At 40.3% G+C, this 24,608-nt stretch overlaps 1 protein-coding gene across 1 annotated transcript in view; it reads right to left on the reverse strand.

Moving 5' to 3' along the window:
- The window catches only part of TENM2 (teneurin transmembrane protein 2), a 602,965-nt gene that overhangs the window by 20,088 nt on the left and 558,269 nt on the right, over positions 1-24,608 (reverse strand). Inside the window, exons 17-26 of the mRNA XM_056502736.1 lie at positions 22,683-22,893; positions 18,703-18,822; positions 16,516-16,777; positions 15,576-15,843; positions 14,291-14,434; positions 12,518-12,767; positions 9,553-9,573; positions 5,490-5,722; positions 3,893-4,047; positions 2,527-3,401 (exon numbers count right to left, since the gene is read on the reverse strand). Coding sequence (XP_056358711.1) covers positions 2,527-3,401; positions 3,893-4,047; positions 5,490-5,722; positions 9,553-9,573; positions 12,518-12,767; positions 14,291-14,434; positions 15,576-15,843; positions 16,516-16,777; positions 18,703-18,822; positions 22,683-22,893 — 2,539 coding nt within the window. The remainder of the gene's footprint in view (positions 1-2,526; positions 3,402-3,892; positions 4,048-5,489; positions 5,723-9,552; positions 9,574-12,517; positions 12,768-14,290; positions 14,435-15,575; positions 15,844-16,515; positions 16,778-18,702; positions 18,823-22,682; positions 22,894-24,608) is intronic.

The raw sequence follows: 24,608 nt of genomic DNA on the forward strand, positions 1-24,608 counted from the left end.
GGTAGCTGTTCTATTATTGAAGAGCCTTGGCTGCTCCTACTGCAAATGAGCTGCATGCACATGCACAGATGCTATCTATAGAACTCACGTATGGAGTGTGCACACACAAACCAGCTTGTGTCTGCAACTCCCTGCATATGCAGATGCACACCTAGATTAACTGTGTAAATTTAATTCTGAGAGCATTTTCAGGGTAAAGTTTCAGATAATGAGAGGAATATACCTGATAAGATAATACGGCACTTCAGTGTCTGGTTGATATAAATGCACTGACATAAATTTTTCATAAGAACTTTAGCTCATGTAGTACTTTCCCACTTAAAAGACCTCTGTTCTTTTCCAGTTCTGCTGCCATATTAACAATTTTGAGTGCTGATTATGTCTGTATGAATGCATGAATGTAACTGCACAGAAAGCTATTTTGTTGTCGTTATAAAGGCTCATTGGCTGAACACTTCTTTCATCTTCAATTGATATTAAGTTATAGCTACCAAAAAAAATTGCAGAATGATGAATACAGAATTTTCTTTTAGGAGCTATTTCAAAGAACACACAGAACTCAGAAACCAGTCACTGAGTCACTGTGGACTGTGATAGTTTAGGTTTCTATATTTGATTTAAATAATGTCTTTATGGTTCTCTCATCTATGGGCTCTATCCTTATGAGAATGTATGTACAAATCTAGGAGAAATAAGTTATTTCTGCTGCCTCATCAAAGCTACTAATTATTTAAGACAGTACCTCAGGCTGTAATGTTGGATCTAAATATGGTATTTAACTTCCACTGACCTGAGGCAAAGGTTGTGCATCTTTTCTTATTCGATCTTCGAAAAAAATCTTTAGCACTATATACACATTAAATAATATTTTCAGCTGTTCTCATCAATGCCCTTACTTACTGTATTTCCTTAGGAATCATAATACAATTTTTCTAATAAACCATGTTAACTTAGCACTTGGTGTGACTCTCAGACACCAATTATACCAGTTTTGTAACCAGTAACTTTCTGATGACATTTGTTTTATGGATTTCCATGTAGAGTTTTAAATTACTTCACTTATTAGTTTTCTATAATTAATTTCTGATGTTTTCAGAAACAACTAATTCATATGACTGCATCTTGATCTACATATTGAGGGAAAAAAGCAACAAAAAAATCTGCCTAGAAGGGCATCCACATCTCATCAGCAGTAATATGAAATTTTATTCTGTCTAGTCCAGTGAGCTTTTACTTGAGCTTATCATCAGCAGGTTGTGTGGTCATGTAACTGAATTATTTGTGTAACAAATTTGTGGTAAGGAAATAATTTTTGCAAAATATGAAGGAGAAATAAGCTCCTGGCCACGTGAAGCCCCAGGCTGGAGGAGAGGATGAGTGGCTGGGCACGCAGGGCCCCACGAGAGGGCACTGCTTTCCTGCAAACAGGAACCAGCTGCAGCATCCCTGCTGGGCAGGGCAGGCCTTCCTGCACACTGAGCACAGCTCCTTCTATTCCTGCTTTTCTTATGTGTTCTCTAAACACAGAAAACAGGTGGCCAAGCTGAATGCATCAATGGACTAAGAGATGTGTGCCATTGCTAGTCTGTGACCTTGAAAATAAGCCTGCCATTTAAAATTAAATATAAAGCCTTATTCCTATTTTCTACTCACTGGTTTGGGGAACAGTATTTTTTAATCATTAAGTAATTCAGACAAAATATGTGGCATTAGACTTGCCATATTTAAATATATTTTTCAATATGTCGTTTAGCTTCTCTTTTTAAAATTGTTTTGATAAAAAAATGGCAATAAGACTACTAAAATAGGATAAATATTAATAAAAATTGAACTAGTTTTTCTAGGTTTTTAATATACTTTTGAACCTCATCTCTTCAGATGAATTTCATTTAAAGAGGAAATTCTGTCTATTTAATCTATACGCTCATGAACACCAGTGTGCTTTTGGGTTATCTACAAATTATGGAAGTTACACCAGGGGTCTGACAGATAGCTGGGGATCTAATTTCCTCACTTGTCTCAGGAATGAACAATCATTGAAGTTAATCAACATTTTAACAACCATGAGTAATATATGAGGCTGAACAGAAAGAGAGATAATTTGAGCTGCAAAAGAAGCTGCAGCATGAGGGTTCCTAGAGAGAGACAGCTCTGTGGGAGCTGCAGGGGGAGTGCTGGGCTGCTCTGGCTGTGGGCTGTGGGCAGCCGTGCTGACCATGAACAGCAGCTTAACCAAGCTGGGGTTCTGGCCATGGCACACAGTCCTTTGTGCTGGGGGGGATGAGCTGCCCCAAACTCAAACCCCAGCAGGGATTTAGGGGATGAGCACCCACCCAAAGGATCTGGCACAACTGATGCCATCAAAAAGCCCTTAACCATTTCCAGCATTGCCCTGGACTGAGGCGCAATGGCCTTACTCAGTATCTATGAAAAACCTACTGCAAATTGCAGCAGGGTCAGCCTAGGACCTACTCACTACCATTTGAAAAATAAATGTATGCTTAATATATCCAAAAACATTCTTACTCATAAAATGTTGTCCATCCTGTTTCATCACTCTTCGTTGCTAAGAGACCACTGTTTCCATTATATGTCATTAATCCGAGCTCCAGGGTCTGTGTTGAGACCAGCTTGAGTCCACCATTAGTGCCGACAGCCAGCGTGACAATCTGATTATCCGGCATCAGTAAGTGGCGGGGCATCCCACTGGCATCCCGGCGCACCTTCAGGGAGTTGCCATTGTTGTCCATCACCTCCGTGACATCGTTATCGCTGCTATAGGTGAAATTGTACAAGTATTCCCCGGTAACGAGGCTCAGAGTGTACTGGTGAATCCCATCAGCATTGAAGACATACAGCTCCTGTTCTCCTGGAGATGCAGCTTCATATTGGTTAAAGGAATTAAGAATGGGCCTGTTTTTACTGACAGCCCTAATGCGGATATTTCCGAGATCAGCTATGTAGATGGTACCATCTGGGGCCACAGCTAAGGAAGATGGTGAATTTAAGATGGCATCAGTGGCATACCCATCATCCCCAGCATAGCAATTACAGTTGACATCATTTTTGCAATCACAGTCTGAAGCTGCCCCTGCAAGAAGGCATATTTCTCCATTGGTAGTTACCTGGCGTAGCCGATTAATTTTTTTTTCATCTGTCTCACTGATGTAAAGAACTCCTGTGTGTGAGATGGCAATGGCACTGGCTGATTCAAGTGCAGAATGAATAGCCAGTTTGCTAAGAGAGTAGTCTATACCAGGAACCTGGCAGTGCATGGGGCGTCCAGCAATAATGCTAACTTGATGGTTTTCTGTGATCCGTAAAATAACATTGTTCTCTAGGACATAAAGGGAGTTGTCCATGGGATTGACAGCGAGATCAGTAGGCCACTCCAGCCGTACCTATGAGTTGCACAAATTATTACTGTAAAACTCGAAACTGAAAAGTACACTCCTAGTGTTTAAAATTCCACGTGTAACAACAGCAAATTAGTGAGGGGTTTATCAGCGTAAATCATGAAACCCAGTCATGAACGGCAACTATTTCAAACAATGATTTTGTTTTTCGGAAATATTAAAGCTACGTGCAGTTGTAACTTTGGCTAATTGTGTTTCTGTGCAAGAATGAATGCTACATTGTGGAAGCTCTACAATAATTACAGAAAAACAGGCAATTAAGACAATAACTCCCATTATCTCAACCTTATTTCTCTATAGTTGCATAAATAAACTGTGTTAGCCACAGAAAAAAGGATGGTTCACCCATTTCAGTAACAAATCAAATACGTTATCATCTTGTGCTGCATAATGTATTTCTTAAGTGGCCAGGCAGTCATCCAAAATAAATGCCCACCACTTCTAAGGCAGAGAGAATAAACGCAGTAAGAATCTACCTGGGTGACATCCATGCTGGAATCACAGCTGAGAGGTCGAACAGCAGTAAGGTCATTGGAGCCCAGCAGGGTTGATATAATTCCGTTCTGATCCACTTTTCTAATCATAGTGGCATCAACAAAATACATGAGTCCATACTTATCCACTGCAATTCCTGCAAATACAAAACCCAGGCATCAGTGCAGCAGTGAGGCTGCTGGCACCAAGGCAGGTTTTGTCTTGTTTACAAGACGCTGAAATTTCTTCACTTTCCCTGTTCCTTCCTCCCTCCCGACCTGAGCACAGGTCTTGAAACACTCCAACAACCAAAGAAATGGCATCTAGCTGGTTTATCCTTCAGGGCCCTAAAGAAAGTCACAAAAAACCCCAAACATGCCGAAGACCCAGCAGAACGCATCAGCTTATTTCTAGGCTCAAACTCTCTGATATACTACATAAACCCAATTAAAAAATTATCTCCTAATTTTACTCAGAAATTTAAGGCATTGCTTTCTTCATCTAAAGAATCTAATGAGGATGAAGAATTTTTAGAAATCTTTTTAAAAAATACCTTCACAATTTTTCGAAACCTAGGAGGACACTGCATTATGTCTGGATTTTTGACCTGTTGCAGTAAAAATACAGAAAGAACATCTGGTGTTTCCAGATGAAGACACAGGAGTTGCCAGCCTAAAAAAAATTGGAAGGTTCAATTCCTGTCCCACTGTAAGTCCTTAGAGAGGAAAGGCACAGAATGGAAGGGTGCTCCCTTGGAGGAACAGACAGATGCTGCTGCCCCTTGGGAAGGAGGGCAGCCTTTTTCTCACTTGCCTTTCCTGTTTTGATTTGGTGCACTGCCTTGTCCATTTCTCAGGCTGAAAATAAAATACTGATCTAAAAAAATTCTGCCTTCAAATGGTTGCAGTGGTCATCCCACTGGGCAGTGAGAGAAGATACAGCTTCATCTTTTTAATTTCTATGTGTTAACTAAAACTACTTCCTATGCAAAGAAAGTGGACTTTCCATTTTTGTGTACCTTTATGATCATCTAGTTATTTTCAGCCATTGAAAAAACCCAAAGATGTTTGAAACACATGGCAATACACCTGATTAATTTGTTCTTACAATTAAGATGAAACTACAGTGAGGAAAAAAAAAAAAAAAAAAGCTTTAAAAAGAAACACATCCCCAAGTCTCTATATCATCTTGAAAACTTTTGGTCAAAAACTAGAAACTGGAAAGGGCAAAAATCTTGTTTTTTTTTTCTCTGACTCTGAAGAAAAAGATGATATAAAAACTCAGAGAAAAGCCACAGCAAGCAATTTCTCTCCCCAAAGACTGCATCTCAAACACTAATCAGTCTCCCAGTTTACACGCTTGCTTCTTGGAGTGAGTGGTACCCTGCTAATTTGTGTTGTGTTCTCCTTCTGCAGCACTCAGTGCTGGGGTAATAAAGTTTGCTTTAACTAAACAAAGCACGAACACTTGCCAATCCACTGTAATTAAAGCCCAGAATAAAAATCACCGAGCAAGGAGTGATTTAATTGCCAGATAATTATTTCCACATCCAGCCTAGCTGCACGCATTCATTTTCTCCGGCTTCTTTTCCTCCTTTACCTCGAGGGCTCATTAGGGTTGCATCCACTGCCTTCCCTCCATCCCCACATCTGGCTTCATCAAAGGGCAGGCACTGCTCTCCCGTTCCTGCCACCACTTCAGAGTTACCAGCAAGGTCCTTGGTGCCTGTGAGGGACTTGACTTTGTATATCCGTCGGCTATTGGTGTCCGACACGTAGAGGGAGCCTGAAACAGGGTCCACGGCCAGATAGTATTTATGAGCGGGATTGTTGCTTTAGAGAAAAAGAAAGCATAAAACAGAAACAGCTGAGCAGTCTAGAAACTTCACAGGCTTTCAGAGCTTGGCTACTCATCAGGCACAGAAAGATCTGGAAAGAAAGTCTGACACCTTTGTACAGAGGTGAGGTCTGAAGGACCATCACCTGAGACCTGACTTGATTAGGGCCTGGTCAGTGTTCAGAGGGATTGTAATTTTAAATCTCACTCATCCTTCTACACTGAACCTTGCACAGCAGAGCCCAATAAGCCAGAGCTGCACAGCAGTCTTCCCTCTTGATCTCTTTAGCCCTTTAGATCTGCTCCAGGTCAATTCTCTTCAGCTTATCTGTTTCCCTCCTCCCCGCTATCTGGTTCAACTTCCTTTGGAAGCAGAAGTCATAGGAGTAAAATCAAAGAATCAGCTTCTGAGTTACTTAGATTACACCACAAGATTTGTGAGGACTTGTATAAATAGGAGGCAGAAGTATAACAAATTTATTTCTAAAGCAAATTTGTTCTCATTCATTCTTATGAAGAATCTCATTTTCAGCAGATGAAGTTGGTTATATAACTAAAACCAGAGACCCCAAGTGTCTGACTTTAACTCCAAACCTTCTGTTATTGAAAAACTGGTCCTCAGTTTGTGATTGAAATGGGCGCTCATATGGAAAGCTACTTCTCTTCTGAAATATATGTTTTTTGACAGCTTGTCACATTTTGGAGCTACTTTAGCAAATCATCTGCAAATTGAGAAATGTCAGTTTTCACTATATATATATCTATGTATATACATTCACACACACAGAACTGCAGTGCAGAAATATTTTCAAAATCTTGCCTGGCTAGTTTTACTCAGTTTATTTGGATTTTAAGCATGATGTGAATTTTTCCAGCCTTTGGAGCCTATGGGTGAGCATAAATAAGGTCAATGGTGGTTTCAAAGCATAGAAGACAAATGAAGACAGGGAGAAAAAAGATGACGGTTACTTACCAGTAACCAGAGATATTTGCCTCCAAATATCCACACTCCTAGTTTCATGTGGCAAAAGTGCCCATCTCCAAGAGTGAGGATACACAGAGGTAAGTTATGATGGACATAAGCCATTTCTTGATCAGAATCGCTGAAACTATAATACAGCCACTTTCGGCAGATGGATCCATCGGCACACCGAGATAACTGTGTCATGTGGTCATGACCAGATTTGGAGGAATGAGGAGGCCCCAAAATATCACTTTCTACAGTTATTTTCCTCTATGCCAGTCTTTGACATGCCACGGGTTTAGGTCAATAATGGGTTGTTCTAAGACTGTAGAAAGTAGGAAGGAGATTGGTTGGATCACAATTCAGAAGGCAGAGGCAATACCATCTGCTGAAGTCTAGGAGTGTAGAAATTAGAGATGAAGAAATACAATAAACAAAAAAATACTTGGCAGGTTTATTTCATGCATGGATCTCAGAGTACTTTAAAAAGATGGGTGTAGCACCCATTTTACAGAGGAGGAAACTGAGGCACAGAGAGGTTAAGTGGTGTAGACAAAGTTATGCAGGGAAACTAGTGACATGCTTGAGATTAAAACACAATCTCATTATTCTCCAAGTTCCTCTCCTTATCTTCAGCAGCAGACTGCACCTCTTCACTACGCCCTTATCACATTCCTTCTCATCCCTCCAAAATAATGCTCCATCTTCTTTCCTACACAGAAAAACAGTTCTTTCTACTTTAGAGACTCCTCCAGTCTCTCAGGTATCTGAGCCATATAAACACCTGCACTTTTGTCACTGCTTTGAAACTCTGCTCTGCTCTTCCACCATGCTTTCCCCTTACTCTGAAGAACACGCTCTGCTGTGGCACTGGGGCTGTGCTGTACTTCACAAACACACCCAAACTTAGCTTGGGGCTGCCCTGCAGCTGGTGCCTTTTGCATGGCCCTTCTGAAAGAAGGCACATCCCCACCCTGGCCAAAAGGGACCTGAGGCACAGGAGCTGGGCACACACTGCTGCTTGGACCTGGAACGGAGGGTGCTGCTGGACTCAGTGCTGAGAGCTGCTCACACAGTGCCCAGGGGAGCAGCAGCCACCCTGCAGGAATGGAAGGATCTCTCTTGTTTTCACACGTGGTTTTGCCAGCCTGTGCTCACCCTGCCTCCCCTCTGCCCTCAGGCAGCCCTAGGTGTGCCCTGCTGCTACCAGGATGGGAAAAGACATGAGTCAGGGTAAAGAGCAATGGCAGAACATGGGATATTTCCCTCTCCTCTCCTGCAGTCATGGTGCATCCATGGAGCTCACCCTGCCTTTCTCCTCTATAATCTCCCCCAGGGCAGTTGTGCCAGGGAATCAGTCACAAGCTTCAGTTTCAGGTGAGAGAGCAGCTCGCTGGAGCTTCAGACCTATTCCACACTCCTTCCCTCTTTCCTGAACTAGGTAAGGGAACAGATAGTAGAAGACTCTAAGCAAATTTTTGAGGGAATTTGTCAGAAAATGACTGCTGGAAGGTAACATGCACTCACTGTGCTCCCAAAGAATCAATGAGACTATTACCTCAATCAGGTATTTGTTTTATAAATAAGTACTCAATATTTCTCAAACTGGCATCTGAACAATTAAAGACCTCTGCCTCTCTTTTCTCCATGCTGTTGAAATCTTTCACTTGAATTATAGGAGGCCAAGGATTGTACCTGTTTTAAAAGATTTTCCATGGCATTCAGTGTTCTCAGAGGCCTCTGCCAATAATGTCTGAGCCCCCAGCCCCCTGAGTGAATGTGTGGTCACCACCACCCTCACTCTGCTCTCTGAGTGAGCCTGGGGCCAGGCAGCAAGTGCAGCTTATTCTCCCTGTTCTTCTCACAGGTGCATCAAATTATTTTTCAACAGCAGCTTTTCTTTAAGTTTAACCAAAAGAGAAGCTGTCCAGAGCAAATCTCTAAACAGATAAAAATGAACTAGGCTTAGTTGAAGCAAATGAGGTTTCAGCATCACCAATAATCATTAGCAAATTGTGGATTAATTCACCCAGATAAGAGTAGTTAGGGGTGTTACTATGCCAAAATACATTGTTCAGGGGAAATTACCCTGTTTAGTCCAGACCATCTATTGCATCAACTTGTATCACAGAAATGGAAAGTATGGTTTTAAAAGGGTAATGCACAGGACACTATGAAACAGATTACAAGAACTTGTCTTGTTCTTGCCCTTGCTTTTCTCCAGGGTGAACATCCTCCCTGTCCCAGGTGTGGCATGATGTACAAATGTTTCCTATGCTGCAGCCATCCAGAAGATCTAGTGCTCTCCTCCTAACATCCAGGAGGGTTATGCCTCCCTCCTGAATCTCACAGTGACTGCTTCTAGTGGCTGCACACAGCCAGCCCCACAGGTTGGCTATTAAATGTGTTTGGCAAAAGAAATATAAACTAAATTATGGCAAAGGACAGAGGGTGCAGAAAATCATTAATGACCAGAAAATGAGTTTTTGACCTATACGCAGTCATTAGTGCTTTTGTGAACCTTTCTGGCATTTGTGAAAATGCTGTTGTAGTTTACCTTGACCATTTCAACCAATTATAGACAGCAGGGAGAGGTGTTTATCTAGATGTTAGCTTGGGGTTCATTATACTTGCATTCTACTAGAAATGTCTAATTACTGTCAGAACTTTTTGGCTACTTTTTGACTGCATTTTGTAATTGCTAATGCTTATCATATTCATAACACACAATTAGCACATAAAAATGTTTCTATATATGGTACATGAAGAACATAACATTACACAAGAAGCACAATACAAAAAGCAAACACAATGAAGCAAACAAACCATATCAAATTATATGGGAAAGAGCTCATGTCTTACCTATGTTTAAACTCTTTATTTCTTTATAGAAAGGGAACAGAAGAAAAAAGAACAAACAGTTAGCTGAAGAATAGATGGTAAAGCAAACATAGTATTTGTTTTATTTTACAAAAGGACACAGGAGAAGATATCTCTTTTCAGCACTAGCCTTAGCTTAGTTTACAGATGAAGAGTGACTGGGAGGGATAGAGCTGCAAGCTAATTCCCTACAGGATACCCTTGCCCCCACCCCCCTCCCCTCATATTTAGGAAACTTTCTGAACCACTGAAAGAATTTTCTCATGGAAATATGGGTAGCTTGGGGGCTAGGAGTGAGAGAAACTGGCAGTTCTCTGAATACAGAACTGGGCTGGGGGAAGCACTGGTTTTGGATATTGTCTGCCAGCTGGAGGCAACCACTTTAAGCAAAATAGTTTTCCAACAGGCTATTTCTAGACAAATTTTTACTATGCAGTTTGATTTTTTCTCCTCCCAGTCTCTAAAATAATTGCTTAAAGCAAGTTTGGATGCTCCTTGGTATCTGTTTAAGCCTATCAAAGCCAATGAAAGGGTAAAAAAGCCCCTTCCAAGTGAGCAGCAAGGTACTGTGCAATGGGAGATAAACAGCATTAACTGATCCACAGCTTACTGCCCAGACAAAGCCAAAGGAAAAGTGCTCTCTACTTCCCACAAGGAAATGAACACTTTCTCCACTCACACAGTGCTTTGCTGTGTTGATGTAATTTCCATTTAGGAATATGCACTGTACAGAGCAAAGAAGTTTGTGGCTCCTGAGCTGCAGCACTCCAGGCACAGCCCCAACACTGCAGCCCCAGTGTAATGCCCCACATGCAACACTGGAGTCCAAATTCCTGCTGGCCATTCCAACCAGGCACCTTCACAAAGGACAGTGTGAAGGAAATATGCACACTGGGATATTCTGACATATAAAGGCACTCAAGATTTATAGGGGCTTATGTGAAACCAAAATTACTTCAGCTGTGAAATCTAAAAAAGGTGATGTATTTGGTTTTTAATACTTGTGGATGTACTGGTTGCAACATAATCCAAACTACTTGATATGAGCTGAAGACTCTGCTCTCATTCACACTTAAATGGCTCAAATCTTCAAACTCTTACCCGTGTAACTCATGCAGATTTCAAGATGAGCAATGAATCACAATTACTGCTATAGATTATGTTTGCTGGAATGGACCTTAATTCCCTTTAGAGGAACAGGGAGTAAAAGACATCATAATGTAATTCTAAGACTGTAAATCATAAAAATCTGTACATCAAGTCCTTTGTAGCTGTCCAACAGCACTCACAATGCATCAACTTCATTGTTCATTGCTTCTGGTTATAACAGAAGATAAAGAATCTATGCTATGGAAAACTTTCAAAAAGGAGGAAGTGAACAACAGCAGATAAAAATCCATCTTCTATTTCTTTACTGATGTCCTTTCCAGTTTTCCCTCATATATGATGAAAACCCAAATTCTCACTTAATCTCCCTTATAGAGAGAGAAAGCAAAGTACTCACACTAGTACTGTTGTAAATTTTGAGGCAACATTTTCAGACACAAGGTGGGCTAGGAAACTGTCACTGGCTGATACTGGTAAGTGAGGTGCATAAAAATGCATTATAAGAAGTATCCTAAACTGAAAATGCTTCTCCTCACCTATAAAGCTGTAGTCCTATTTACTAGAAAGCTAAAATGATCTGAACGACTTAGAAAAAAACAATTAGCATGTTCTATATAATGCAGAGTTATAGTGCATATTGATATAAATATTTATAGCAGGTCACACTTCCATGCCAGCTACCTTCTGTGGTTTAAACTGAGCTGCTAGCAGAAAGCACTGGATGATCCATGACTTTTTTAAAAAAAAAATATAATGAGGCAGCCTGATGGTGTATGAGGTAGGTGTCAGAGAGTGATTTCAGAGTTGAATTGGCCTGAATCAGATCTCTTTTCTTTTCTTTAGAATCAGAATTCACAATAGTGACATCAACATAATGACATGAATGGAAGAGAGGTGTAAAATAGAGCTAGGCCTCCTATTCTTTAACAGTCCAATCACTTTGCACTTTTTCCCACTAATTAAAAACTAAATGTGGAAGCAGAGGGATTAGTTATTGGTCATATCATTAAAAAAAGGAGTTGTGACCTAAATTCACTCAATGTACTTTGCAGCTATATCCAATTTCCAGGAGCACCAATGCTACTGCCTGAGTGGGCTCCAGGAGGGGCAGCACACAGCCAGGGCATGCTATTTTCCCTCATTTTTCTGCAAATACTCAGTAGTGCTCTAAGTATAAGGTCCAGTTACATGAGTTAGGGTTTGAAGCAATAGCTCTTGCCTCTCCTAGAAGAATGAAAAAAGGAGATGGAACATAAATGGGTGAAGTGGTACATCCTACACTGACGCCTTCCCTACTAAATGATCAAATCTTAAGGTTGGAGGGGGGCACGGGACAGGGGGAAAGAGGTACAGTTTTAAAAAGAGTTCTGATAATGCAAAATGACTGTATGTCAACCTGAACTGTACTTGTCAACCTACAGAAATAGACTCACAAGCATGGAGAAGAAATGTGAAAGTGGATCTCAAAACCACTGGCAGGAGAACCTTCCCTTTGACCTCACGAGACTGTCACGCCTTTGCCTGTCACTGTGGCTCAGAACCTAAGGGCAGTCAATTCCAGACTTTTCAAACAAAACTAAAAGATGCACTGAGGGAGGACTGAATCAGTGATCACTAATGAGACAGGAACAGATGGTTTGTCCTTTCTGTACAAATTAATTTGTACTCTCAAGTCCTTCACTTTAGTCACAGACTTTAAACTATGCATTTCTGTGCCCCATTTCTCCACTGGAATTTAAATAGGTTGAAAGTGACAATGTTTTTCAAAATTATAAAAAGTAATGGTAAAGGCTGATTTGAGCACAGGCTCCAGAAGCAAAGTGCTGAGGCTAAGCCTTACCTCAGCTCCAGTATGCTCGTGACATTCCTGGAGGGGAAGATACGCCGAATATAGTTAAAGTCCCCAACAAAGAGACTTCCATCAATACCCACAGCCAGTGCTACAGGGGCCAAGAGCTTATTCCCTTCTGCCAGACCATTGCAGCTCGGACAGGATATGCTTCTGCGGCGCCCGTTGCCCATGATGCTGGTTATCACAGCCGGCTGCTGGGTGAGGAACTGATTTTCTCCATTGCCTTTGTGCAATATACCTAAGGACAGAGAGGACAAGAAGTGCTTATTACCACTATTCACTGCTGGGGACTTCAGGCTGTTTTCTTTTCAACAGCTGCTTTTAAGGACTGTACATTGACAGGACTCCGGTGTTTAGTTTTTCAATGATGCAAAAAGAGCAGAAGGATTTTGCAGTAGGAAAAATAAAGGTGTAATTTATTCAGTGTTCAAACCCACACACACACAGAGCCACAGACCCAAACCTATACTCAGAGTCCTGTGGTACTCATTATGAAAGAAAACCCTGCCACACAGCTCTGGCCTAGGACTGTGGTTTGGATGGTTTCTGAGTGGGTGGAGAAGAGCTGTTCCTTATTTGTGTCTCACTCCAGTTTCCTGAATCATGTTTTGTTTGGAATTCTGTCCCAACCTTACTGTTCTCTTTCCACCTCTCAGTCTTTCACACTTTTTAATGGAAAATGAAAAATGAGAAATGGAGGCACCAGAGAAGATGATAGCTCAGAAAATGAAAAGATAGGAGAAAGATAAAACTCCCAGAAGGGCTGCTAAGGATCAGTGATGAAAGGCAGGAGGGAAGCTGGTGGTACAGATCTCTATTAGACTTCAAGAAAATACCTTCAAGATAGAATTTTATCTTCAAAATATTTGTTCAAAGAGCAGAGCCCTGCTCCAAGAAGGGAGTGGATTTTCTGACAGTGTGACCATATTCTGTGTCATCAAAAACTGTGGAAATCTGGCAGGAAACTTTCAGCCTCATGTTCTTGTGGGAATGAAGTTGTATGACCCTAACATTACTGACTCCCCACTGGTGGCAACATTCTCTGTTGGCATGTACTACCCAAATGTGGATCCACTGCCCAGCACTGGAAGTGAGCTTAAATAGCCTGATCTTGACAATTCTGAACAATACTTTAGATTTATTAAACAGAAATGCACTTTGTTATTTGGTAAAGGTCTGCAGCAAGGCTGCAAACAACACTTTGCAAGGAACAAATAAAATGTATGCTGAGCATTCAGCTCCCAAAGAGTTGTTGGTAAAATAAAAAGAGCACAAAAAATCAGCTTAGGATATGGAAAGACAAAAAAAAAAAAAAAACAAAAACAACAACAAGGAAATACAAACAAGTGACTAATGAGAAAGACAAAGGAGACTTAGTATCTTGTCACAGACTTGTACTCCTTTTAAGCTCCATCTCAGGTTAGGGGGAAAAGGAGGTCAAGGAAAGGAACCAGGAACAGACTTGGTTAACATGAGAAAAACATGTGAAACATGAGGGAAGACAGAATGATATTACAGGGAAAGAAATGAAGAACAGAATAGAGGATAAAGATTAGGACTTTAAGAAGTTCAGGCTGTGCAGAACAGTAAAAAATGTGTTGAAATTCTACAAAAATTTTCTGACAACTGAACTATGCCTCATACTTTACTGAGCTAAAGATGAAACAAAAAGAGTGGAGAAATTGCATTTTTGGAAGTGTAAGTATAATGCAAATAAAAAATCCATATAGGACAGCAAACACAGAGAATGAACAAACTCACCACTCTTGACATTAAGTACATGATGTTTATCCAGAGACCATCCTCCTAAGTTTGAAGGATCCAGTTCAAATCCTTGCAGCAGTGCTGTCCTCTTCTCCCATAAAATGAGACTGGGACAAGTCTCATACTCAAAACCCACAGACACTGAAATGAAATAAAATCTAATATACTTGCTGAACAAACACTGAATTAAATGTCCAGAGCACATTCAAGTATTCCAGTCCCCCAGCTCTCTTGAGAAGATGGAGTGATTATATTCCTCACTTTTATTCTACAATATAGCATTCAGATCTTTGACTAGACACAAATTTGAAACTTCATTCACATGTACTCTGCAGGGATCTGATCACTTCTATTTTAATAGCTCACACTAGGAAGTGATGGGTTTGCTGAAAGGAGAGTGAAGAAATAAAATTTTAAAAATATAGTAAAATTATATTAAATAATTAAAAATATCAGATAGCAGGACAAGATAAATTCTTAACTTGCCATATGTTCACAGCACTTATTTAATGTACTCATTTTATATACCATATACAATGGGCAGTGAAAACATTGTGTGCATTTAAGCATAATTGCACTGTAACCATTACACAGGAAAGCAATATCCCATGCAATAACATAAGAAAGAAAAGCTACAGCAAAGAAAAATTTAGAAAATAGAGAATAACTAAGATTAAAAAAAAAAAAGCTGCTCTTTCCACACTGGCACAGCTCTGATGCTCATTTTTAACACTGTTGTATCAAAATTATTCAGACAGTCAATGAAAACTGAAAAATATTATGATGATCACTCTTCTTCCCACCCACTAGAATCAAGCTAACTAAAAATATCTGTAGAACTACAAGACTGAACAGCATTAGAGGAACAGCATTTTCATTTCAAATGTGTTATACCACAAGAGACAATAAGGGCATGTGTGAAAACCCAAATGCACTGCAGGCTGCCAGCCAGTCCAGCATGAGGACCATTTTATAACTAAAGAAAATAAAATTGTAATGATGGATTAGGTTTTGCCTAAGTTCCTGTGGCCAATTTTTCCTATCACCTGGTCTAAACCTTCTAAGTCAGGTACTGAGCAGAAAACCCAGGCATGTTGATAGTTTAGACCCTTTGAATATGATCTTTAATGGGTAAAAGAACCATAATACAAAGATAAATTGTGTCAGGGAGACAAGAACTGTTCAGTCTACATTTTCTCCCCCATAAGGAAGTTTGCAGTTTTCTTATTTAGAATTTTATGTGCTACTTGGAAAGTTTTGGAGCTTGTATGTGTTGACTTACCTACAGCATCTGACAACCCATAAACCTTCTGACCATAGGCATCTGTTTTGTCCCAGATAAATGTATATGCCAAGTTGGGAGATGCCTGAAATGATTTTTGGAACAAATGCCCTTCTACTGCCACCATCAAATGAACTTTGATCAGATTCAGTGGCACAAGTGTCTGAGTCATGATGATCTTCAGTAAGGATTTGTATCCAGCAGTGCGGGAACTCAGGTAGCTGAGCTTTATACTAGAGCCAGGGATCTCAATTTCTTCATGGAGAACCTGGGCAGGAAAGAGATCAAACACTTCACATTAATGATTTTTAAAAAATTTCTATCACCTTGTGTAGTCTTATGAATTTATGTCTTTCTCTTACTGGGAGTGGATGTCCTCAAACCAACACAGTTCAGCTGACATTTCTGACAAATAACTATTTGGTGTCTGTGTACACATTTTTTTAAAAGCCTACTGCTGGCAAATGGGCAAATAGGCACAAGCATTTTTACTGCAAGTTACTTGCATGGGAAATATAAGAAATATCATAGGAATCCACAACTTCCACTAACATTATAAAGCCTAACTGAATACACCAGTGAAAAAATAGCACCAATAGAGTTTGCCTTTGTCCTGAGTAAGAAATAAGGAAACAGTCTATGGTCAGGACCACATGCCAAGCCTTTGCAAAATTCTCTTGGAGCACCTAAGCTGGCAAAAGATATACTTGATATGCTGTATGATAATGGGAGGGTGCAAGGTGACCAAAGATCAATGTGTCTGGGTGACATAAACCTGGGGTATCTCCTGCAGCCCCATTAGGAAACCTGATGCTTGTCAGAACAAATGCAGAGACATTTGCTGCAGCAATCATAGGGGACACATGGTGGCCCTGTGCTCAGGTCAGAACTGCCACCTGGCCACTGATCTCTGTACCCTTTTCACTCACACTGTGCTTACCTGGGTTTCTGGCACAATGGGACTGCGGCTGGGAGCGTCACTAAAGAAAGTTGAAAGTGGTGATGAAATGATGACTGGGTCAGGACGGACAAACCCACTGAGATCACAGCTGGGAATGGAGTTCTCCTCTGTCTTCATCACAAGTGTGTCCATGGCATAGAAGCTGTTCCAGGGCAGCCACACTGTCCTTTCCTGGCTCATGAACGGGGCCCGTTCAAAGTGCAGGGTCAGGGATGCTCCACCATTTGCAACCAAGTCAAACCTAGAAAAGTGTGGCCTTTAGAAGTGACAAGACTGAGTAATTCCAGTAATAACATTCCTGGCTAATGGAGACAGCTATAGAGGCATACAGTGATTGGCATTTGTCTGCTTTTGGCTGGGATAGAGTTAATACTCTTCCTAGTAGCTGGTGGAGTGATGAATTTTGGATTCAGGATAAGAATAATGTTGATAACACAGGGGTGCAGTGCTTACACAGAGTCAGGGCTTTCCTCCTCCTCACCCCATCCCACCAGGGAGCAGAATGGGGGCTGGGAGGGGACACAGCTGGGAAAGCTGACCCTAGGTGAACCAAGGGATATCCCAGATCATACACTGCCATTCTCATTATGTAAACTAGGGGGAAAGCTGCTCAGAACCTGGCTGGGAATTCATTTATCTTTCTGTTATTTTCCTTTTTACTACAGTTTTTATAATTATTTTTCCAGTTATTGAATTGTTTTTATCTCAATGAAGGATTTTTCTTACTTTTACCCTTGTGATTCTCTCCCCACACCACCAGAGGCAGGGAGAGCAAGCAGACCATGATTATGTTTTAAATGTCATGGTTCCAATGATCAATAATGGGATGTGAACCTCTGGCAACTAAACAGCAGAAAACCAGCCAAGACAAGCAATGATTTGAAGTCACCTGGACAAAGCTCATTCTGATAATGCTATAAATTCTGTATTAAATAATTCAAAAAATACCCAAGGGAACAAACTACCCCATTTATTATTACAAGTCACCTTTATATAGAAGCAGCAGAGAAGCTAAGTGCATTCTGAGCTGGACACTGAATTATCCCTTTTCTAAAAGATCCTGTCCATCAAACACAGAATGGGACACATAGCAGTAAGAGAATAGTAATGAGAAGTGTTCTGCAAGTAAGAATTCCTGTTTCTGAGATAACTGATTATCATTTTTCAGAGAAATTAGGTGTTTACTCCCAGCCCCCTGCACAATCACAGCAGTAATGTGGAGCTGCACAGGCATTTGAAACCTGGCTTAAATGAGAAATGCTTCCATTGTTCTGACAACAGAAACAGGTATTAGTTGTTCTATGTAAATGCTGGCAATGTAACAGATTAATCAATGATGTCAATAATCTAAGCAGATTTAAATATAATTTAGCTCACCATTTACTGCAATTTTAAACCACTGAACTCAACATTATACTTTTCTTATAACAGATTAATATTCTGGAAAATATGGAACTTAAATACTCCCTATAGTTCAGTTGATTCCTATCAATTATATAAATTCCATTGTATTTATGCAAGATCAAGATGAAATGGCAAATGTTTACAGTGTCTGTGTCAGATAGACTGCTTTAGTTACCACAGCCAGTAAACCAGATAAACCATGACACACTGACTTTTGTTTATCTGAATTTGTGTGCATTTCAAATAAGCTGATACAAGGGGGGAGAACCACTTTTTTGCACAGCAGGAAATTGTCTAAATATATTCAATTAGAATCTTTTGATTACATTCTACCCTGAAGAAACTCAAAAGAGAGCGTATCTTCAAAAGCAAAGAGAAGCAGAAGGGAAATTTTAACAAAATATACTATTCTATAATGATTATTTCTTTTTTTTTTTCCTAGAAGTGCTAGCCTGCTCTGCATTTTAAAATAAAATATTTCTAGTCTCAGCTGGATATTGCTGTAGCCCACAAATGTTTTCATAGATACAGAGCAATTTATTTGAAGGGAGCCTGCCTGCTAACACGTCATTACCAGAAGTCAGCCTGCTCGTATTTACATGCAGTTAGCATTCAAAATGCCGTGTGAAAAATTACTTTTGTGTTTACTTAATAGCTCTTTGCCCTGGGAGGAAGGCAATGCCTGGTACCACATGGCTGCATGAGATCACACCATCTGTTAGTCACTCCACAGCAGAGGGGCCAGTGGAGCAGGACACTCACGTGCCGTCCTGGCGAGTGATGGTGTAGCCGTACTTGGGGTACTTGACAAACGACACGTTGACCCCAACGAGGGGAGTCCCATCTGTGGTCACCACTTGGCCTCTTATGAGAGACACCAGACTGAAAAAGAATTAAAGGTATTAAAGCTAATTACAGAAGTGCAGTTATGTAGTTTATAAGTGCAGTAGTGGAACACTAGTACCTCATTTACTCTAAATGCAGTTTACTCCACAGGTTTTTAGAATACTGAGGGACCACAATGCTGCCCAGCTCCCTCTATACACCTTAATCAAGCAAGTGCTTGTGTACACAGTGAGCAGTGTACACAGAATGGCAGTCAGTGCTTTTCTTGCCTAACAAGGGTTTGCCCCATTGTCCAACGAGGCTTTGCAGAGTACAAAGCTCCCTCAGCCAGGCCAAAGCTGCACCCCTGCAGCCACACTGAAACCCCAAAACCTCCCTGCAGGGTACAAAGCCACGCCTGGGGGTGCCTAACACACTTGACAAACACGGTGCAATGCCACATTTCTGTTTTATAGGACCAGTTCTTCATGTCAAGGTTCAAATTCCCTCATCTTAGGGGATAACTGATGTTTGTACACTGCATTCCTGATTTGGAGCCCTTGCTTGCATTTTGCCAAGAGGAGGATTTGGTTTAAAGTCCAGCTTTGCACACAGGCAAGACAAAGCATTTCTTTGGCCAGCAGGATAAGCAGCTTTGTTTAACCTAAGGGAGATGAAGATGAGCTATTCCTCTAAGAGACACAGTCAGTTTTTTCTCTTTGGCAAGTGCTTTGCTGCTGCTAAGTGCACAGCAGGCACAAAGTGCTGCTGCTCCCAGCTGGAGAGGAGTTTCCAGCCCCTGGCTCCTTTCCCTTCCATTTCCCTGCACCCTGAGAGAAGCAGCTTGGGGAGGGGGGAAGCTGTTTGGTAAAAGGGCAATGGAAAAGGAAAAGCTCTTTATAGATGGCTCCCATTGCTACACTGGAAACATGAAAACTGGAGAAGGTGAAAACAGGGAGAGAGTGAAGTCCTCTTAACCTCAGGGATTGTAAAATTATGCTTTGCTGCAGTCACAGGTGAAAAGATTTATATATTCATCAGTCTTTTTTATATATGCATCAGTTTTCTATATATTCATTCATCTTCTAGCATGAGCCAGCAGCTCTGCTCTGCTGGCAGGCAGGGAATGCAGAGCCCTTCCCAGCAGGGCTGGGGCTGCTCCCACAGCTGCAGGCACAGCACCCTGAACCAGGAATGCCTGGCCCCAGGCTGAGCTGGCAGGGCATTAACCTGGGCTGAGCTTTGCTGGACACTGACAAATCCTCCTTTCATCAGTCACACCAGGTATTTTCTGCCCACTCTGAGATATTCAGGGGCTGTGAAGTACGTTTTTAACTGTATTATATTGGCTATTTAACAATTATTCCGTCATATTTTTATTCCAAAAAGGGTGCAATTTTTTCTTCAGTATTATATTAAAAAAATAAATCTAATTAATAAAAATGAGCCATTTCTGTTACTTTTCTTTTAGGACTTTCAAGTGTTTCTTGACCCTTCAGGTCAAATTTTAATTTGCAAAATCAACATTTTGTAACAGAATGTGGAACTTAATAGAAATTGAAACCTGTTGAGAAAAATCTGCTTAGGAACACATTGGACCAAGATAATTGTCTTGGCATTATTCATTTTGCTTGAATTATTTTATGTGACAAACACACAGAAATAGTCGCAAGAAAAAAGCCACTCAAGCTTCTCTAGGGAAACTGTGCAGAAAGTAGATTTAGAAAGAAATTGTCAGAGGCCAGAAGAAAACTAATAATGCCTTAATGACTTAATTTTTTCCACATTCAATTTAAATAATTCAGGAAATATTTTGAATAAAAATATTTTGGTCAATATTATTCCTTCTTATTTCTAAAATTCTAAATAAGAACACAATGGATATTAGAATAAGCTAAAATGTAGCTAAAATATGGATTTATAAGAAGCAATGTTTTGAATAATAGTCACACATCCAATCACCTTTTTTGGTAATCTTTTAAAAGTGTAACAGACAAATTGAACTGATACAAGAATTATTTTTTTAACCAGGGAATTCAAATGCTTAAAAAGTTGTAGCTTCTATTTCCCTGAAAACTTCATTTCATCTTGTTTCTGCACAGAAAAAAAAAATTGAGATTTATGTATTTTTGCCATAAATAAATTTTGTTATTTATTGCTTTAGCAATAGAGTAAGAAATAACTTTTTTCCTTATAGGTTCTAAGTTTCTTGTCTGGAAAATAACCCCAAACCATTATTTTGTCTCACTTTTTCAAGTCTTTCAATGGAATGACAGACTGAGCTAAGCAAACAGCTTACAAACATGGGAGCTACTTTTTGAGACTATGGCAGCTTCAGTATATGGAAAAGTTGGGAGCTGAACTTTGTGGCACTTCTAAAAAACAAACCCATTATTTCTAGAACTTACAATTTGACACTATACATTAGATTTGCTAAAACTGGTACCAAAATAACATAGAGTTACTGGAAGTTCCTTCAAAACTTAGAGGTGAAGGCCAATTTTAACATCATTAATAGGTAATTTGCAAAGATATGTTAAAATCTTCAGTGTAGCTCAGATGAACATAACAGAACTAAGACTCCTACCATGAGGAGCATTAAAAAAAAAATTTCCAATGAGTTGTTTTTTTTTTTTTTAAAGGAGGCTCAGGATGGAAATTATCAGCTCCTGTTTTGTCTAGAGCATTAATTCATAGAATCATAGAATGGGTTTGAATGCACCTTAAAGATCATTTTGTTCCAACCCCCCACCACGGGCAGGGTTATTTTCCACTGCATCAGGCTGCTCCAATCCCCATCCAACCTGGCCTTAAACACTTCCAAGATTAAAAAAGAAAAATCACCACAAATTTAGGTGCAAACAGAACCATTTTAAAATATGTTTTTGAACTCCATGTATATGCATGGAGTATTTTATAGAATAACATAAAATATATATTACATAGAGTAGGATCCAACAGGGGTTTCCTGATGGAATATGGAAATGATTGTATGCAGCACAGGGGTGAGGACAACGGGGACCTGCCTGGTGTATCCAGAAACATTATGATCCTCTTTTCACAGACAAATATTTAGGGACATGCTCTACATCACTCACTAAGCCTGTAATGGGATCCTGACTGAGAAAAAAAGTCTCCTGTAATGAAGTGCAATCTTTTGGTTGTTATCTCAAATGAAAAACTTTCTTCTGTTTTAACTTTGGTGATATGAACATAATTAATATACTCATCAATTTATTAGCATCTTTCCTTGGAGACCTCTTTATATAATATTGATAAATACCAATCTTCTTGTAAGCATACAATGGCATCAAATATTAATTAATGATGTGCTGGCTTTTAGATTCATTGTAAATATATAATTAATAATCTCAGAAAACAAGCATAGAAAAGAAAAAAAGGAAGAAGAAAAATAAAACCTAGTCAGGTGGATCAATGCTACAAGTAAAATGGTTTTATGTAAGGAATAAATAATAAAACTCCATAAATCGATTTGAAATTATTTGAAATGCTATTCCATTATTGAAATTTGTGTTAATGGCACTACATTAAAAATTAACTGGAGACTAGTTTGTGTTTTGCCTTTTTCTAGACTGCAGTCTTCATAAAATACAAACCTCAGAAGCTCCTACTCAGTGGAAGAAACCTTCTGGGTGTTGCCAGAACGTTAAAATGCTAATAAAACTCAGTGTTATAAAACAGAGGCCGCATCATAAACTGCAACAGCGTGGCCTCAGTGTGATCAATGCCTGAGATGAAGCACCTGCAAGCAGCACCTCCTGCTAAAACACAAATAAAATCACTGGCAGAAATTTTCCCATTCAGCAACCACCCAGACCCGGTGTCACACTCCCAGCTGCTGCCTGCTGGGGCTGAAGGGCTTTTGTCACCTGCTGGGGCTGAAGGGGTTTTCCCACCTGCTGTTGAAGGGGTTTTCTCCGGGGATGATGTGGGTGCTGTCCTTGCCCACGAGCAGCTTGATGCGCTCGTAGAAGGAGCGGACGGCGGCCGTGCCGGCGTGGCTCTGCTGGATGATGTCCAGCGGGTCCCGCGAGCCCCGGCACAGCAGGCTGTTCTGGCAGGTGGCCTGCAGGCAGCAGTCGGGGTCCAGGCAGTCCACCAGGCCGTCTGAAAGGGAACAGGCACTGAGATCCAGCACAGAGCTGTGGAGCAATAACACCCATGGAGAGGCGCTGGGAAGAGCTGTTAAAGTTCACTCTTATACCATCCCTGTGCCCTAAACTTGTGTCTAGGGTTGCAATACAGGATGTGGACAGAAATGTGTATTCTATCGCCATCCACTGAAGCCGGGTGGGGCAGTGACCCTTATCTCCATGGCACATATTATCTGCTAATGGCCCATCTTTAAATCAGGTGGGGCAATCATCTTTATCTTTCCCACAGCCCATCCTCCCTCCAGGAGATATCTCCTGTTAATGGCCATTGAGTCCCAGTGCATGACTGATAAAATTACATCATCCCACTGGGAGAATGCTCCAGCCAGGAGGAAGAACCAAGCCTTTCCTACCCAGATAAAAACTGAGATTTGGAACATCAGAGCAGCCCTTACTGACTGGATTCCAGAGGAAAACCAGACCCTTCTACATCATCACTGGAGCTTCAGAGGAAACTGCACCTTCTCCAGGAGCACTGCTCCAGCTGAACCACATCTGCCACTGCAGGAGGATGCAGCCACCATTGAATGGGACTGTGCCAACACCCTGACTGACTGATGGGTGTCAGCTTGGATTCTGACTCTGGCAGGATTTTGGGATTGTTCTTTGTAATACTGTATTTCTATTTTAATTTTCCTAGTAAAGAACTGTTATACCTATTTCCCATATCTTTGCCTGAGAGCCCCCTTAGCTTCAAAATTATAATAATTTGGAAGGAGGGGGTCTACATTCTCAATTTCAAACAGAGGCTTTTGCCTTTCTTAGCAGACACCTGTCCTCCAAACCAGGACAACCTGGTAAGTCAGTCAATAGAGCCATGAGGGTGATGCTTTTGATCACATTGCTTAAAAACCACTACAGTTAATGTAAACCAGGGTTAGAGGAGAATAAATCCCAAGAAATCTGGCAAGGGCTGAAATTAGGCAAAAAGAAGTGGAAGCAATAAAGGATTTTTGTCTAGGTTATTTGCATGTTTGGCTGTTGGTTTTTTTTTTTTTTTTTTTTTTTTTTGGTCTTGAGAATTGTGTTTGATTTCATTTGTTCTGCTTGAGGAGATGAGAGGAGATGAGGATGATGAAATTACTATTACTGAAATAAAATACAAATTCCACTGTAGCCATTTTGGCAGTTCCCAGGAAAGGGCTGCAGGAAGTCCCACCCCCCATGAATACCTGGCTCACAGCTTGTGTGCATGCTTGGATATAGAAGGATCAGTCACAAAGTTGGTGGGTTCAGTCATCATATTACAGATTAGGTTTTCCAACAAGAATATTTCTTAAGATGCATTTTAAAGAAAAAACCCAGAACTTTAACACCAGAAATTAAAGGGGAATCAAGGGGAGATCAATCTGTATACTTAGATAAATAACAATTTTAGCACACACAGTAACAATTCTATCATCATCTCTTCATTTGGTATCATAATTTAACTGAAATATGTTCTGTCAATGGAGTTCTACTATGATTTAGCAATTAATAACCATTTTCTTTATAATATTATCATCTCTAACAATTTAGAAACATTTGTTCATCTACTCTGGCAATAATCAGGAGTTCAATCTGCAATTTACTTATGTCTGTAAAAACTTCCCAAGGTGTATCAATCTGATTTTTGACTACAAATATGGCCTGGGCATACACTGAATATCATACACAAGAGAGCATTCC

This window comes from Oenanthe melanoleuca, chromosome 13 (genome assembly GCF_029582105.1).
Source record: "Oenanthe melanoleuca isolate GR-GAL-2019-014 chromosome 13, OMel1.0, whole genome shotgun sequence".
Taxonomy (NCBI): Eukaryota; Metazoa; Chordata; class Aves; order Passeriformes; family Muscicapidae; genus Oenanthe; species Oenanthe melanoleuca.